The sequence below is a fragment of the Pelophylax lessonae genome (genome assembly GCF_965119305.1).
Source record: "Pelophylax lessonae genome assembly, chromosome: 11".
In the NCBI taxonomy this organism is placed as follows: domain Eukaryota; kingdom Metazoa; phylum Chordata; class Amphibia; order Anura; family Ranidae; genus Pelophylax; species Pelophylax lessonae.
Genome location: NC_138778.1, coordinates 6,807,995 through 6,820,733, shown reverse-complemented (window position 1 = coordinate 6,820,733; position 12,739 = coordinate 6,807,995). Strand labels below are relative to the sequence as shown.

General features: G+C 44.5%; 2 protein-coding genes across 2 annotated transcripts in view; one reads left to right on the top strand and one right to left on the bottom strand.

The window, feature by feature from the left end:
- TBCD (tubulin folding cofactor D) overlaps positions 1-12,739 on the top strand; it is a 315,022-nt gene that overhangs the window by 89,771 nt on the left and 212,512 nt on the right. The gene's annotated exons all lie outside the window — the stretch shown is intronic.
- ZNF750 (zinc finger protein 750) overlaps positions 7,530-12,739 on the bottom strand; it is an 8,906-nt gene continuing 3,696 nt past the window's right edge. The window contains exons 2-3 of the mRNA XM_082272679.1: positions 8,821-10,344; positions 7,530-8,206 (exon numbers count right to left, since the gene is read on the bottom strand). Coding sequence (XP_082128805.1) covers positions 7,582-8,206; positions 8,821-10,190 — 1,995 coding nt within the window. The 5' untranslated portion in view covers positions 10,191-10,344 and the 3' untranslated portion in view covers positions 7,530-7,581. The remainder of the gene's footprint in view (positions 8,207-8,820; positions 10,345-12,739) is intronic.

Genomic DNA, 12,739 nt, shown 5'->3' with positions numbered 1-12,739 from the left:
GGTTTACACTTGCTTTAAAACATGGCTTCAGACACGCTTTTTTAAAGCTCTCTGAATGCCAGTTATAGCCCCTATCTCTAAATAAAATGGTTAGCTTACAGTCCTGTTTACACCTTGCGTTTTCTTTGCTTCGAAAATTTTACCACATGTCGCTTTAGTGGTGCTTTAAAGTGTCTCCAAAGCCTCCATAGAAGTCTATGACAAAGCTTGATTGAAGCACCTGAAGAGTTTGAGAGGCTTTAATTCAGCTTTAGCTTCGCACTGTTTTGGAGGTATTGCAGGTGTAGCACTACTCCTGTGGGAGATGTTGGATGCGGATTCCCCTGGGTTACCCATAGCAACAACTTAGTAATTCAAGGTACTCTAAATGCTTGGCTCAGTCAGAAAACAGTCCAGGGGATTTGGTTTTTGTTGTTTTTATTGAGAACTGGGATAGGAGAAGGGATGAGTGGGATACTCCAGCTAGATGAACTATGCACAATTTCAGGACTTCTAACTGTAGTTGAATGCGGCAAGGTCGCTGCTTCACTTTGCCACTGTAGTGAAGTAGTTAGTAAGCGAACTGTAAAGTGAATCACTCTTCAGGGCCCTCACTTGGCACTCCCTTTACCCCTACTCTTCAGAGTTCTACTTGGTACCCCCTTTACCCTTATGCCCCGTACACACGTGCAGATTATCTGAAGACTTTTGTCTGCAGACTTACCAAAGCCATATAATATGAGGTCAAACCTAAACACTTTCAATTTGTATGCAATCCGGCAGGCCCTCCCACTACATAGAAAAGGTAAATCTGAAGACAAAAGTTTTCAGATAATCTGCACGTGTGTACGGGGCATTACTCTTCAGGGTTCTACTTGGCACCCCTTTACTCTGACACACCGTGTAAGCTAACCTTCTGTCCTCTGACTTCACTTGAGTGGTCCCCCTTCCTGGGCAGACCCTTTGGCAAGCCCCCTGGTACTCACGGACACTGTTTTTCCCAGAACACTCTGCCAGCAGCTCCACCGTCGGCTTTACAGGATCCTTCAGGCTCAGCTCCACACCTGGTTCACTAGGCCGACTGCCTGTGACCACCTTCCTCAGACAGCAGGAGGAGAGACAGCCATCACTCTCCTCCTGGGATTCTGCTTTCCGCCAAAGACGCCCTGTCACATGTCCCCCTGGCTTTTATGAGCAATCCCGGATGTGCCCTCCCACTGTGACCCCCACAAAAGCCTATGTATCACTGGCTGGGTTTCCTCCACTGCCCAACAGGCTCCCCTGTTGGATACAGTGGGAACACTCCCTCAGACCCAGTGAAGCACACATGGAAACATGCAACAGACATAACTAACAGATCAGGCTCCTCTGATAAGCAGATGGAGCATAATAATGCTTTTAACCTAGCACCTATCTAGGAGGGTGCTACACAGGTATGAGATATCCACACACACAGGGCATCTGCCAAGCTTCTAAAAAGCACCACCAAAGCATCATTGAAGCACCTCCAGAGCATCGCAGAAGCATCAAAAATACATTGAAAAAAGCATGTTGAAATTAGTAGGCGCTTTAATGTGTGTTGAAGTCGCAGCAAGTGTAAATGAGCCCTAAATCTCATATAAGGGCCCTTTCACATGGGCATTCTGATCAAGCCTGCCTGTACATTTTTCAGGTGGAACTGATCGGAAGCTCAATTTGTGGACAGGCAGGCGAAAACAGACTTGTGTTCATTTACACCCACATACGTCCAAATCCATCCAGGTCTGGAAAGAAAAACAGAAAAAGACTGCGTCCTTTTGGGTTCATTTGCACTTGCTTCGACTTTACACACATTAAAGCTTTTTTTATGCTTTTTTTAAGCTTTAATGATGCTTGGAAAATGCCCTGTGTGTTGATTCTGTATTTGTTTTAAAGGAGCCCAGTAGAACCCAGGCTCAATAGTACCCCTGTTCAGCAGATCCCCAGCTCGTTAGTACCCCTGTTCAGTAGATCCCCAGCTCATTAGTACCCCTGTTCAGCAGATCCCCAGCTCATTAGTACCCCTGTTCAGCAGATCCCCAGCTCATTAGTACCCCTGTTCAGCAGATCCCCAGCTCATTAGTACCCCTGTTCAGCAGATCCCCAGCTCATTAGTACCCCTGTTCAGCAGATCCCCAGCTCATTAGTACCCCTGTTCAGCAGATCCCCAGCTCATTAGTACCCCTGTTCAGCAGATCCCCAGCTTTTTAGCACCCTTGTTCAGCAGATCCTCAGCTTATTAGTACCATCATTCAGCAGATCCTCAGCTTATTAGTACCATCATTCAGCAGATCCCTTGTCCAGTAGTACCCCCAGTTCTGCTGATGCTCCATTCAGTAGTACCTCCAGCTTTGCTGATCCCCTGCTCAGTAGTACCCCCAGATTTGCTGATCCCCACTCAGTAGAACCCCCCCAGCTTTGCTAATCCCCACTCAGTAGTAACCCCCAGCTCCGCTGCTCCCCCACTCAGTAGTACCCAGCTCTGCTGATCCTCCACTCTCTCCAGGTTCCTGCTGCTCACCACGTGACATCTGCTAGTTTCTCCTGCTCTGGTCCCCCAGCTTACCTGATCCTCTGCCACTCAGGCCTCTCTCCAGTCCCCACTCACCTTCTGCTATAGCGTTCCCATGCTGAACATGGTGTGTGTTGTCTGCTAGTTGCTTCTCTCTAGTCCAGACCCCACTCACCTTCCTGTTGCTCCATGCTGCGCACCAGATGTGACGTCTGCAGCAAAAACACCCAGAATATATACACATGAACCAGAAGTGACTGCTGATGACATCTTTCCGGGTTGCTTGTTGATTTCCCAGTGCATCCTGGGATATCTCATACCTTCAATACCTCCAAAACAAAGCAAAGCTAATGCTGAATAAAAGCCCCTCAAAAGCTGCAGGTGCTGTACGCAAGCATTGTCCAAGACTTCTATGGGGACCCTTTCAAACAGCAAGAAAGATGACATGGGGTATACTTTGTGAAGCAAAGCAAATGCTACGTGTGAACAGGACCGTAAGGTAACCATTTTGATTTGGGACAGGAGCTTTGATTGGCATTCAGAGTGCTCTAAAAAAGCATGTCCAATGCCAGATTTTGAAGCAAATGTAAACAATCCCTTTCTGTTTTTCTGGACCTAAATGTGACTGATTGGAGATAGCCTGTCCCGTTCAGTCCTGTTCCACTCCAATTCATTCACGGACCCCCTGCTGAACAGAGTGGAGCGGCTTTGTGTAAAAAAAAAAAGCCTAAGCTTTGACATTTAATGAAACTTTAAAGTTGTTTTCAATATTTTTAAGTCACCAGCTTTTAATAAAATGATACTTGGTGGTCCTGCCGCAAAGCTCCTTCTTCAGGCACTTCCTGTTATCTGTTGATGGCGCTCTGTCCCTGTCTTCAAGTTCTGCTGTTGGGTTTTCACCCTGAAACAGGATCCCCCTGCTGACCTTGCACAGGCATGGTACCCCCTTTTCACTATCAGAAGGAGGCTGGAAGTAATTAGCAGCAATGAATTGATAAAAAGTATGAAGAAGGGGTGAAAAAAGGATGTCGAGGAAAAAAAACAATGGCAAATGTTTATAATTTACAGTAGGGATCGACCGATATATCGGGGCCGATATGCACTTTCCCTGATATATTGGAATCGGCCCCTGAGGCTACCGATATTGCCGATATTTCAGGAAAGTGCTTGTACCGGAGTGATGCCTGCAGCTAAAGGCATCACCCCGGTACCGGCGTCCATAGCCGATGGTCGGCTGTCTTGTAATGACAACCAATGTGGCTAAGAAGCCGCTCGGCTGGCATTACAAGGAGCTGGAGGGGACGTCCCCCCTTCCCGCCGCCTTACGCGGCTCGCCCGGGTCTCCCGTCCCACCGGGAGACCCGGGCATTCTACCTGCGCGACCACCGAAGACCCGATCAAAGCCGCATTCAGCTCTGATCGGGTCTCCATGTAAAAAACCCGGAAGTGATGTCATGACCTCACTTCCGGGTACTTGGCGCCAAATTAAAAAAACTGACCGCATTCAAAACAGCCAAACTTTTCAGTGCCGAGGAGGGGTTTGGGGTCTTTTAGACCCCCCCATCCCTCTACAAGGAGTACCTGTGAAAAAAAAAAAAAATAAATAAATACATTTTTTACATGTCCGAAAATATCGGCCGATACCGATATCTGATGACCAAAATATCGGTATCGCATTAAAAAACGATATTGGTCAATCACTAATTTACAGTACATCGTGCTTGAGCCAGGTCAACCAGTTATGGTTCAGATCTGCCTTAACCATGTCAATACCAGCATGTTACACCCCTTTCTATTCCAGGCCATTTTTTTTTAGGTTTTCAGTACTTTTATAGTTTGACAGACAAATACTTGGTCGTGCAACTTAAATTTTTTTAATTAATTTTATTTAACATGTTTGAGACCGATAGCTTTTTTTTTGGTGGTACTTAATCATTTCTGTTTTCTTACTCTTTACTATACAAAGGAAAAAAGACTAAATGTTTGCTGCTGTAAAACATATAAATTAAGAATGCAAACCGCAGTAAAACACCCCCAGAATTACTCACCCCTTTTTTGAAAGTCGACACCCCAAGGTGTCCAACCTTCAACCTGTGGCTGAATTTAAAAAAAATTGCATAGTAGCCTGCATAGTAGTAAATATGTGTGATATCTCATTCAAAGTACTTCCAGCTGGTGGGAGAATCTCTGCGTTTGATCAGCAGTTGGTCCCATTTGTCCTTTGTGTTTGGAGCTGTCCCATCATTATGTGTGTGTTGCTTCTGTACATCAGAAATTCCTGTGATAGAAGACTCTGTGGGTCCCTAAGTTGAATTTTTGTTGAGCAATCTCTGTATTCTCTTCCCAGGATTCCAAAGTTTTATAAATTAAGCCAACCATACATGGATCGAAATCTGGCCAGTTCAGCAGGGACCGGCTGAATTTTGATCCCATATGAGCACCCTGGCCAGTTGGGTTATTCCTGATCCATCAGTGCCGCTGGCTATATTGTATTCTGACGGTAGAGAAGGCATCCTGCCGTCAGAACACTATAGCACAGCGGGAGGATTTCCCCATCCACATCAAATGTATGGATGGGGGAATCGGATAATTTTTTGGAATGTGTAATATCTCATTCAGAGTATTTCTAGCTGGTGGGAGAATCTCTGCATTTGATCAGCAGTTGGTCCCATTGGTTCTTTGTGTTTGGAGCTGTCCCATCATTATGCGTGTGTTGCTTCTGTACATCAGAAATTCCTGTGATAGAAGTCTCTGCCCAACAAAAATACAACGTAGGGACCCACAATCTCTGTAGTCTCTTACTCTTCCCAGGATTCCAAAGTTTTATGAATTAAGCCATGGATCGAAATTTGGCCAGTTCAGCAGGGACCGGCTTAATTTTGATCCCATGTATGAGCACCCTGGCCAGTTGGGTTATTCCTGATCGATCAGTGCCGCTGGCTATATTGTATTCTGACGGTAGAGAAGGCATCCTGCCGTCAGAACACAATAGCACAGCGGGAAGATATCCCCATCCACATCAAATGTATGAATGGGGGAATCGGACCATTTTTTCCATTCAACCTAATGGTTGAATGAAAAAATTGATGATTGTATGTGCTGCCTTACACCTACAGGTGACCCATAATGACTGATGAAACACAAGACTACCTGTAGGTTGCTTATTGTTTGATATTCGTTTAGTGAACAGTCATTGAGCAAGGATGTGGATTAAGTAGTGGTCTCCAAACTGTGGCCCTTGGACCAGATAAGGTCCTTTGCATGCCTTTATCCAGCCCTTGGGGCACTAATCCTGCCATTGAAATAAGTCACTATTCTACCAACTGGCATCAACAACGGGGCACCATTTCTTCCACTGACACCAGCAATAGGGCATTATTCCTCCAAATTATACCAACGACGGGGCACTATTCCTCCCAATGATTTCAATGATGGGGCATTATTCCTCCCAATGATACCAATGATGGGGCACTATTCCTCCAAATGATACCAACGACGGGGCACTATTTCTCCCAATGATACCAACGACGGGGCACTATTTCTCCCAATGATACCAATGATGGGGCATTATTCCTCCCAATGATCTCAATGATGGGGTATTATTCCTCCCAATGATCTCAATGATGGGGCATTATTTCTTCCCAATAATCTCAATGATGGGTCATTATTCCTCCCAATGATACCAATGATGGGGCACTATTCCTTCCACTGACACCAATGACGGGGCACTATTTTTCCCACTGACACCAACAACGGGGCACTATTTCTCCCAATGGTACCAATGATGGGGCATTATTCCTCAAAATGATCTCAATGATGGGGCACTATTCCTCCCAATGATACCAAGGATGGGGCCCTAGTCCTCCCCCCTTATACCAGAAGTGGCAATGTTTACTCCCATTGATAGGAGGAAAATGTCCACTTCCGATGGCCGAAGTTTGGCCCCACTAAAGTTTGAAGAACAATCAACTGGCACTTTGTTTAAAAAGTTTGGAGACACCTGCTCTTGAGCATAGGTGAGCAGTTAATTTTCCCAAGAGACTGTTGTGGTGGGCTAAACTAAGATTTATATACCCACCTCTGTTATAATCGCTTCTGGCGTGTAATGTCTCTTCCGCAGCAAGGCTGACATAAATGCTGACTAGTGAAGGCATAGGCTCCGCCCATTACCTGTGGAATGGAAAGCTTGACTTGGCAGCGCCATCCCTCCTACCCAGCCACCCCAAAAGGGCATAAGCACAACCACCACCATCTTGGCAACGAGCAGACAAAAAAGGGCGGAAGCACAGTGGCTGCCATCTTTTTGCCTTGCTGGCCTGGATCTGGGGATTTCTATTTTTTGATTTCTGAGGATAGGGACTGCCAAAGGGCTGGACGTGGCCGGGGGGCCATAATATGCCCAGGTCTGCTCTGAGATAGAATCTACAATTTTGTGTAAAATTTATTCATGGGGCTATGGAACAACATGTGAAAACACGAGAGCTGCAGCAAAATGTATTTTAAGTATGACTCATAATTGAGAATGTCCAATAAAAATACGCTAGACCTTCTCTTCAAGTAGTTCATATACACATACACGACTTTATTTTAAATAAATGTTTTATTGATTTTTTTTTTTTTCTTTTTCGTTTTGTGTTCAAATATAGCAAACAGCGGTAATACACAGAAACCTCGCAATGCACGCTATAGCTTAGAAGAACATGTCCACATTTTTCGTCCCTGCCGGGAGCTTATAGGCGACGCAAAAGCCCACACCCCGCAGTGCTCATTTTATACAAAAATAAATATTAACCTATATAAATATTAATCAAAGTCTTTAATCTGTATCTCATTCAATCGATACAGTTCTCTTACTTGGTCCTAAAAAATACGCTAAATATTAGCTTTCAATTGTACATTTTTTCTTCTGTCGTCAGCAAATAATGAATATATACAGGAGAACTAGAAGTATGTTGGTTGTCCATTTGAAGTCCAAACAGAAGATTCATCAAAAAGCAGCTTTATCTTTTTTTTGGGAGAGAGAAGATACATATTTTATATGTGTCTGGTGTTTACCCATGATACGTTTTAGTTTAAGACATTCTTTGCCGTCTCCTTAGTGTAAACACTCGACCTGAATCAGCGGTTTTAGCTTTTTTATTTACAACGTTCGCTTTTCCCATTTCTTTTGGGTTTACCCGTTTCTGTCCCCTCTTTTCAGCATGATGTTCTGTCTCTTGGACAACTGGAGGATTGACTTCTAATTCTCTTGCAGCAGTCTGTCTTTCCAAGATGTCCTCTTTGATGGCTTGGGCTGCCGGTCCTGGACTGTATGAGGCTAGCTGGCAAAGGGCCACTGCAGCAGATTGTTTTTGCTCATCACAGTTCTCGATCATCGACTGCTCGCTTAAAGCTTTAGTTGTGTCATCGATGGTTTGCATTTGGTAGCCTGGAGAGAAGGAGCTATATGTTGGAGATGGTGAACCTTCGCTGTTGGGTACCAAACAGTCCCTTTTACTAGAGTCTTTGACGGAAAGATTTAAGGGCATGTCCTGCTCCCCTATGAGGCTGATAGGCTCAGTTACAGAACTCTTTTCTATTTCAGGCTTTTTGGAGAGGTTGAGAGGAGCAAATCTTGAGTCATCTTCACTGCCCGACACTGATTCGTTGTCATCCGAGTAACCACTTGCATTGGATAAGGCAGCTTCACTCTCAGTGCTAGAATGAAAAAATGAACGTGGGTTAGATGAATATGATTTTACACAAAAATCACATTAACATGAACTAAAGATTTATCTAGCTCCTCAGCATCATGGCAGCAAAACACTAAAGCTATGAAATTTTGACTTATGATTACTTATTTTACGTTAAACCTGAAGGTCACTTGCCCTGCTAACAATTAAAAATTGAATTTAGGGTGTTTCATTTATCACTCTCAGCTTTTATTACTTTCTGGCACTGCATTCTGAGGTTGTTATACAAAAGAAACCTCTATTTGTTTTTGCATAAGGCCTTTAGAGCCGGTTCACATTGCAGCGACCCGACTTGCCGGGGCGACCTGCGAGGTTGCGGTGCACAGCGCGCACCGCGACCTCGGAGAGACCTGCACGGACATCATATCATTGAAGTCAATGCAGGTCGCTCCGAGGTCGCCCCAAAGAAGCTCAGGACCCTTTTTCTAAGTCGGAGCGACTTGTGTCGCTCCTATTACAACGGGTGCTGTGCTAATCTATGGGCAGGCGACCTGTCAGGCGACCAGGTCACCTGACAGGTCACCCCAGTGTGAACGGAGTCTTAGATTGTCTCAACATTAAGAACTCAAGCTGACTTACCATGGAGAATCTCCTCTGATCAGTGATGTGTGGGAGTCCGTGCTTTTTCTCACTGGTTTGAAAGCAGTGGGGGTCTCTTCTGAGCTGTCACTTGTGCCTACTGTTGAGGTAGATTTGCTGGAAAGATCAAAGATGCCCTCAATGACTTGACTGTTCTGCGTGAAATTGGTGGGGCTTGGTCTACCAGGGGACCCGGTGGCAGCACTGCCAGCTCTAGGGCTCATTTTTAAGTTTTCATCTTCATTTTTTTGATCCGCAGTCTTAGTTTGGCTCAGCATTGTATCTTTTTGACTTTCAGTGTGTGTCTGATTAGAGTCCACAGTATAGAAACGTAGAGGGTTCGAGCTTTGGTAGGGGAAAGATTGAGAGTCTATAGTATGAAGGGTGTGTTCTTTGGACAAGCTTGGCATGTGTGGCAGCCTCCAAGCATATGGTAATAGGGAATGTTCTGAACGGTAATAACCGTATGGTATTGATGGGTTGGGCTGGAGTGGCATATATCTGTAATCGAAAGATGGGTTTAATGGCTTTGGCAAAGAAAGTCCTGAGGTTTGAATGGGTTGGGGACGGAAGAGTCTTTGTTCTGGTGCAGTGTAGACTGAGAGCATGGGATTGTCACAGTCGGCAGGGTTCCCCGCAAACACATATGGAGGGTACAAAGTAGGCTCCGAATAAAATGGAGCAGTATAATCTGGTACCATTGGACGGATGTATCGGGGAATTGCGGCCTTCTGGTTAACTTCTGGTGGGACAATTCCGGATTTCCATGTAGTTGGAATGCTCTGAAAAGCCGATCTTGTTATATGAACTCCCTTGATGGAATCAACAGTTGGTATCATTTCTTGTATGTGGCTGCCTTCACTGGCCTTCAGATATCTGTGCTCTCCAACTGGAATGAAAGCTGAAGGCCTTAAAACGCCGTCAGTCACTGGTGGCTTGTTGACAGGGCTGTGCCCAGTTGGTGAAGGTAGGGAGCCATCTCTATGGGTTGGAGGCTTTTCAACATGAGCTGTTGCCTCTTTGATTTTATATTCTACATTTTCTTTAAGCTCATCTCTGGTTATATCATGTTGAGTCTTTGACTCCAGGACTGTAAGTCCATTGGTGGAAGCATGATGAGGTTTGGCAAACCCTTCAGAATTTTCTTGCTTTGTCTCTAGCGAGCATGCTTTAGGACTCTTGACAGCCCGGTCTTGCTCTGATACCAGCGTGATAGAATTTTTGCAGAGTCCATACTTCATGTGGTTGAACAAATGAGATTTCTCATTGCAGGTAAATGGGCACTGGAAGCACTTGTATTTAAATGGTTTACCTGGCGGTCTTGGAATGTAATGAGGTTTCTTGGGTTTACGCTCCTTCATTATGGACATCTTTTTTTTTTATTAGATCAAGTCCTTTTTGTGCACTGAAATTGACTTTTTTTGTCACCTGACACCCTTGAGTGGATTGCCTTGTCAGCTTTGGTGGAAATCCTGTTTTTCAAGTTTTCACCAATCACCTGTTCCTTCAGAGACCACCTGAGATCTGCAAAAAAACAAGAAGGAGAGAATTCAGTCAAGTCCTACTTATTTATTCTTGAATATGCATAATTGGTATCATATACATCACACCCTTTTTATCTGGTCCCCAGGGAGACTGTTCTTACTGTATTCATACATATAGATTCCTGGAACAGCTCCCAGCAATTTTACCTTGAGTTTCCTAATCCACATACCAGGACACCCATTGTATTCTTAAGTACATCTTGGAAAACAGGCTCTGCAAGATCAAATACCTTGCCTTTGCTTCATTGCTACGGGACTATTATGGCTACTGACAGTTCTGTATCGAAGGCTGGCCATACATTTTACCATTTTCTGTACAATTTTCTTGAAATTTACCTTCAACTATGTAGTTCAAAGGCCTGCCTAATTGGATACAAGTGTAAGTGTTGTTTAGCTTTGACCTCATATTATGTGGTTTGGAACATGTATGGCCGGCCTCAGAGTTTTTGGAAAAGTTGGGGATAATACTGAGAAGGACAATCTATAGAAAAGAAACCACAATAGATGAATCGAAATTTGGCTTGTTCAGCAGGAGTGCCAAATCTCCGTCCATCTTTTGGCAAGTCAATCTATCGACCCGTGGTTAAGGGAAGAAAATTGAATAATCTATGGCTAGCATAACTCATGGAAATTTAGTCTAACAAGCGTAACTCATTTTATACTTGGACAAGTTCTGGTGAGTAAGGAGATAAAAGGAAGGTTAAAAAAAAACATCTGTGTCCCATTTGGCAGATTTCAATTCACTTCCCAGCCTTCAGACAGAAAAGGTCTCTCAAAAGTAAGTTGTCTAAACATTGCCCTCATTGGTTGACTTCCTATTCTAGTGACTAGTTTGATCTTCACTTTTAGTCTGAGAGACGGTGGTCATTACAACAGATAGAAAGGGGGAAAGTCACTATCCCCTCTAGACTCTTTCAAAGGCTAAAACCCCCCCCCAAAAAAACGGTTTTAGAGACACTCTGAAGGAACCGAAAATCCTCCTGTGGAAGGACAGTAGAACCTTCTTACAGTGGGGGGTGATCACATGACACTTGCAAATTCATTCAGGTTATGTGGCTGTACTGTGCTTTGCACTTTATATAAAAGCAGCCAGTAGGGGGCCACACTTCAATTAGAGATATAAAACGACCACTTTGGATGGTAGTAGGAATGAAAAAAATTGGTTTGGGCTGTATGAAATCTATGCAGGGCTGAGATACTATACAAAAACTGTGTTCAGATTATATAGCTTAGATCGTGGAGGTCCAACCTGAGGCCCTCAAGCTGTTGCAGAACTACAAGCACCATCATGCCTCTGCCATTGGGAGTTCTGTTTGCAACTGTCAGCCTTGCAATGCCTCATGAGACTTGAAGTTCTTCAACAGCTGTAGGGCCGCAGGTTGGACACCCATGGTTTTAGATCAGTTAGTACCTTTTAATTGGCAGTTCCTGACATCGGATGATCTCAGAAGGATGTTTTTTTATACTACAGTGTTTAAATAAAATAAAAAATACAAGCCTTTATTACTAGATAAGATAAGGAAATCTTAATCCATTCCACTGAAGCCGGCCATAGATGGATCGAAATTTGGCCGGTTTAGCAGAACCGGACAAATTCCGATTCATCTATGAGCAGGCTGGATGTACTGAAGTCGGTCAACTTTAGTACAACCAGCCTGTCAGGTTTTTTTTTATTTATTTTTTTCTTCACCCAAACACTGCCTGTGGTCTGCAGCCACCAGCAGTGATTGTTGTATTCTGCTGATGGGGAAGGCTCCCTGTGCACTCCTGGCTGGCGGAACGCGATAACACTGCAGGAGTGTTTCCCCATCAACATTGACTTGAAGGCAGTGGTGGCTGGTGCTCTATCAGTTGGGGGGGCGCCCCCCCTCAGGAAACAGGTCTCAGGACCCGCTTCTTGATTGGTCGGGAGAATCAGTGTGTTGTCACACAACTGGGTGGGCTCAGGGCGCAGTGCTCTGCGCCCCAAGCCCACCCTTTTTTGAAGCCTATTAGAGCCTCTGGCTCTAATCACGTGCTTAAAAAAAAAAAAAATCCCCAATTGGAATCCATGTGTCCGGCGCCCTGCATATAGATTAGGGGACCGGATGCCAGGTCCCCTGCGCCCCCAATGCACAGCCCGCCACTGGTTGAAGGAAAGAAAATTGCATAATGTATGGCCTGGGTATCACTCTTTCCTGTGTCACAAGAACATGGAGGGAGTGATCCAGTCCAAAAAAAAAAAAAAAACTCTACAGGCAGCATTGTTTGCAGTCAGTTGCTCTACTTTGTGATTGTGTATCAGAAAGAGAGCCTGAGAAAAAAATTAAGTAGTTATACCTGGACCTGGTGCCACCTTACTGTCAATGATCTATGAGTTCCATCATGTTCTGCAA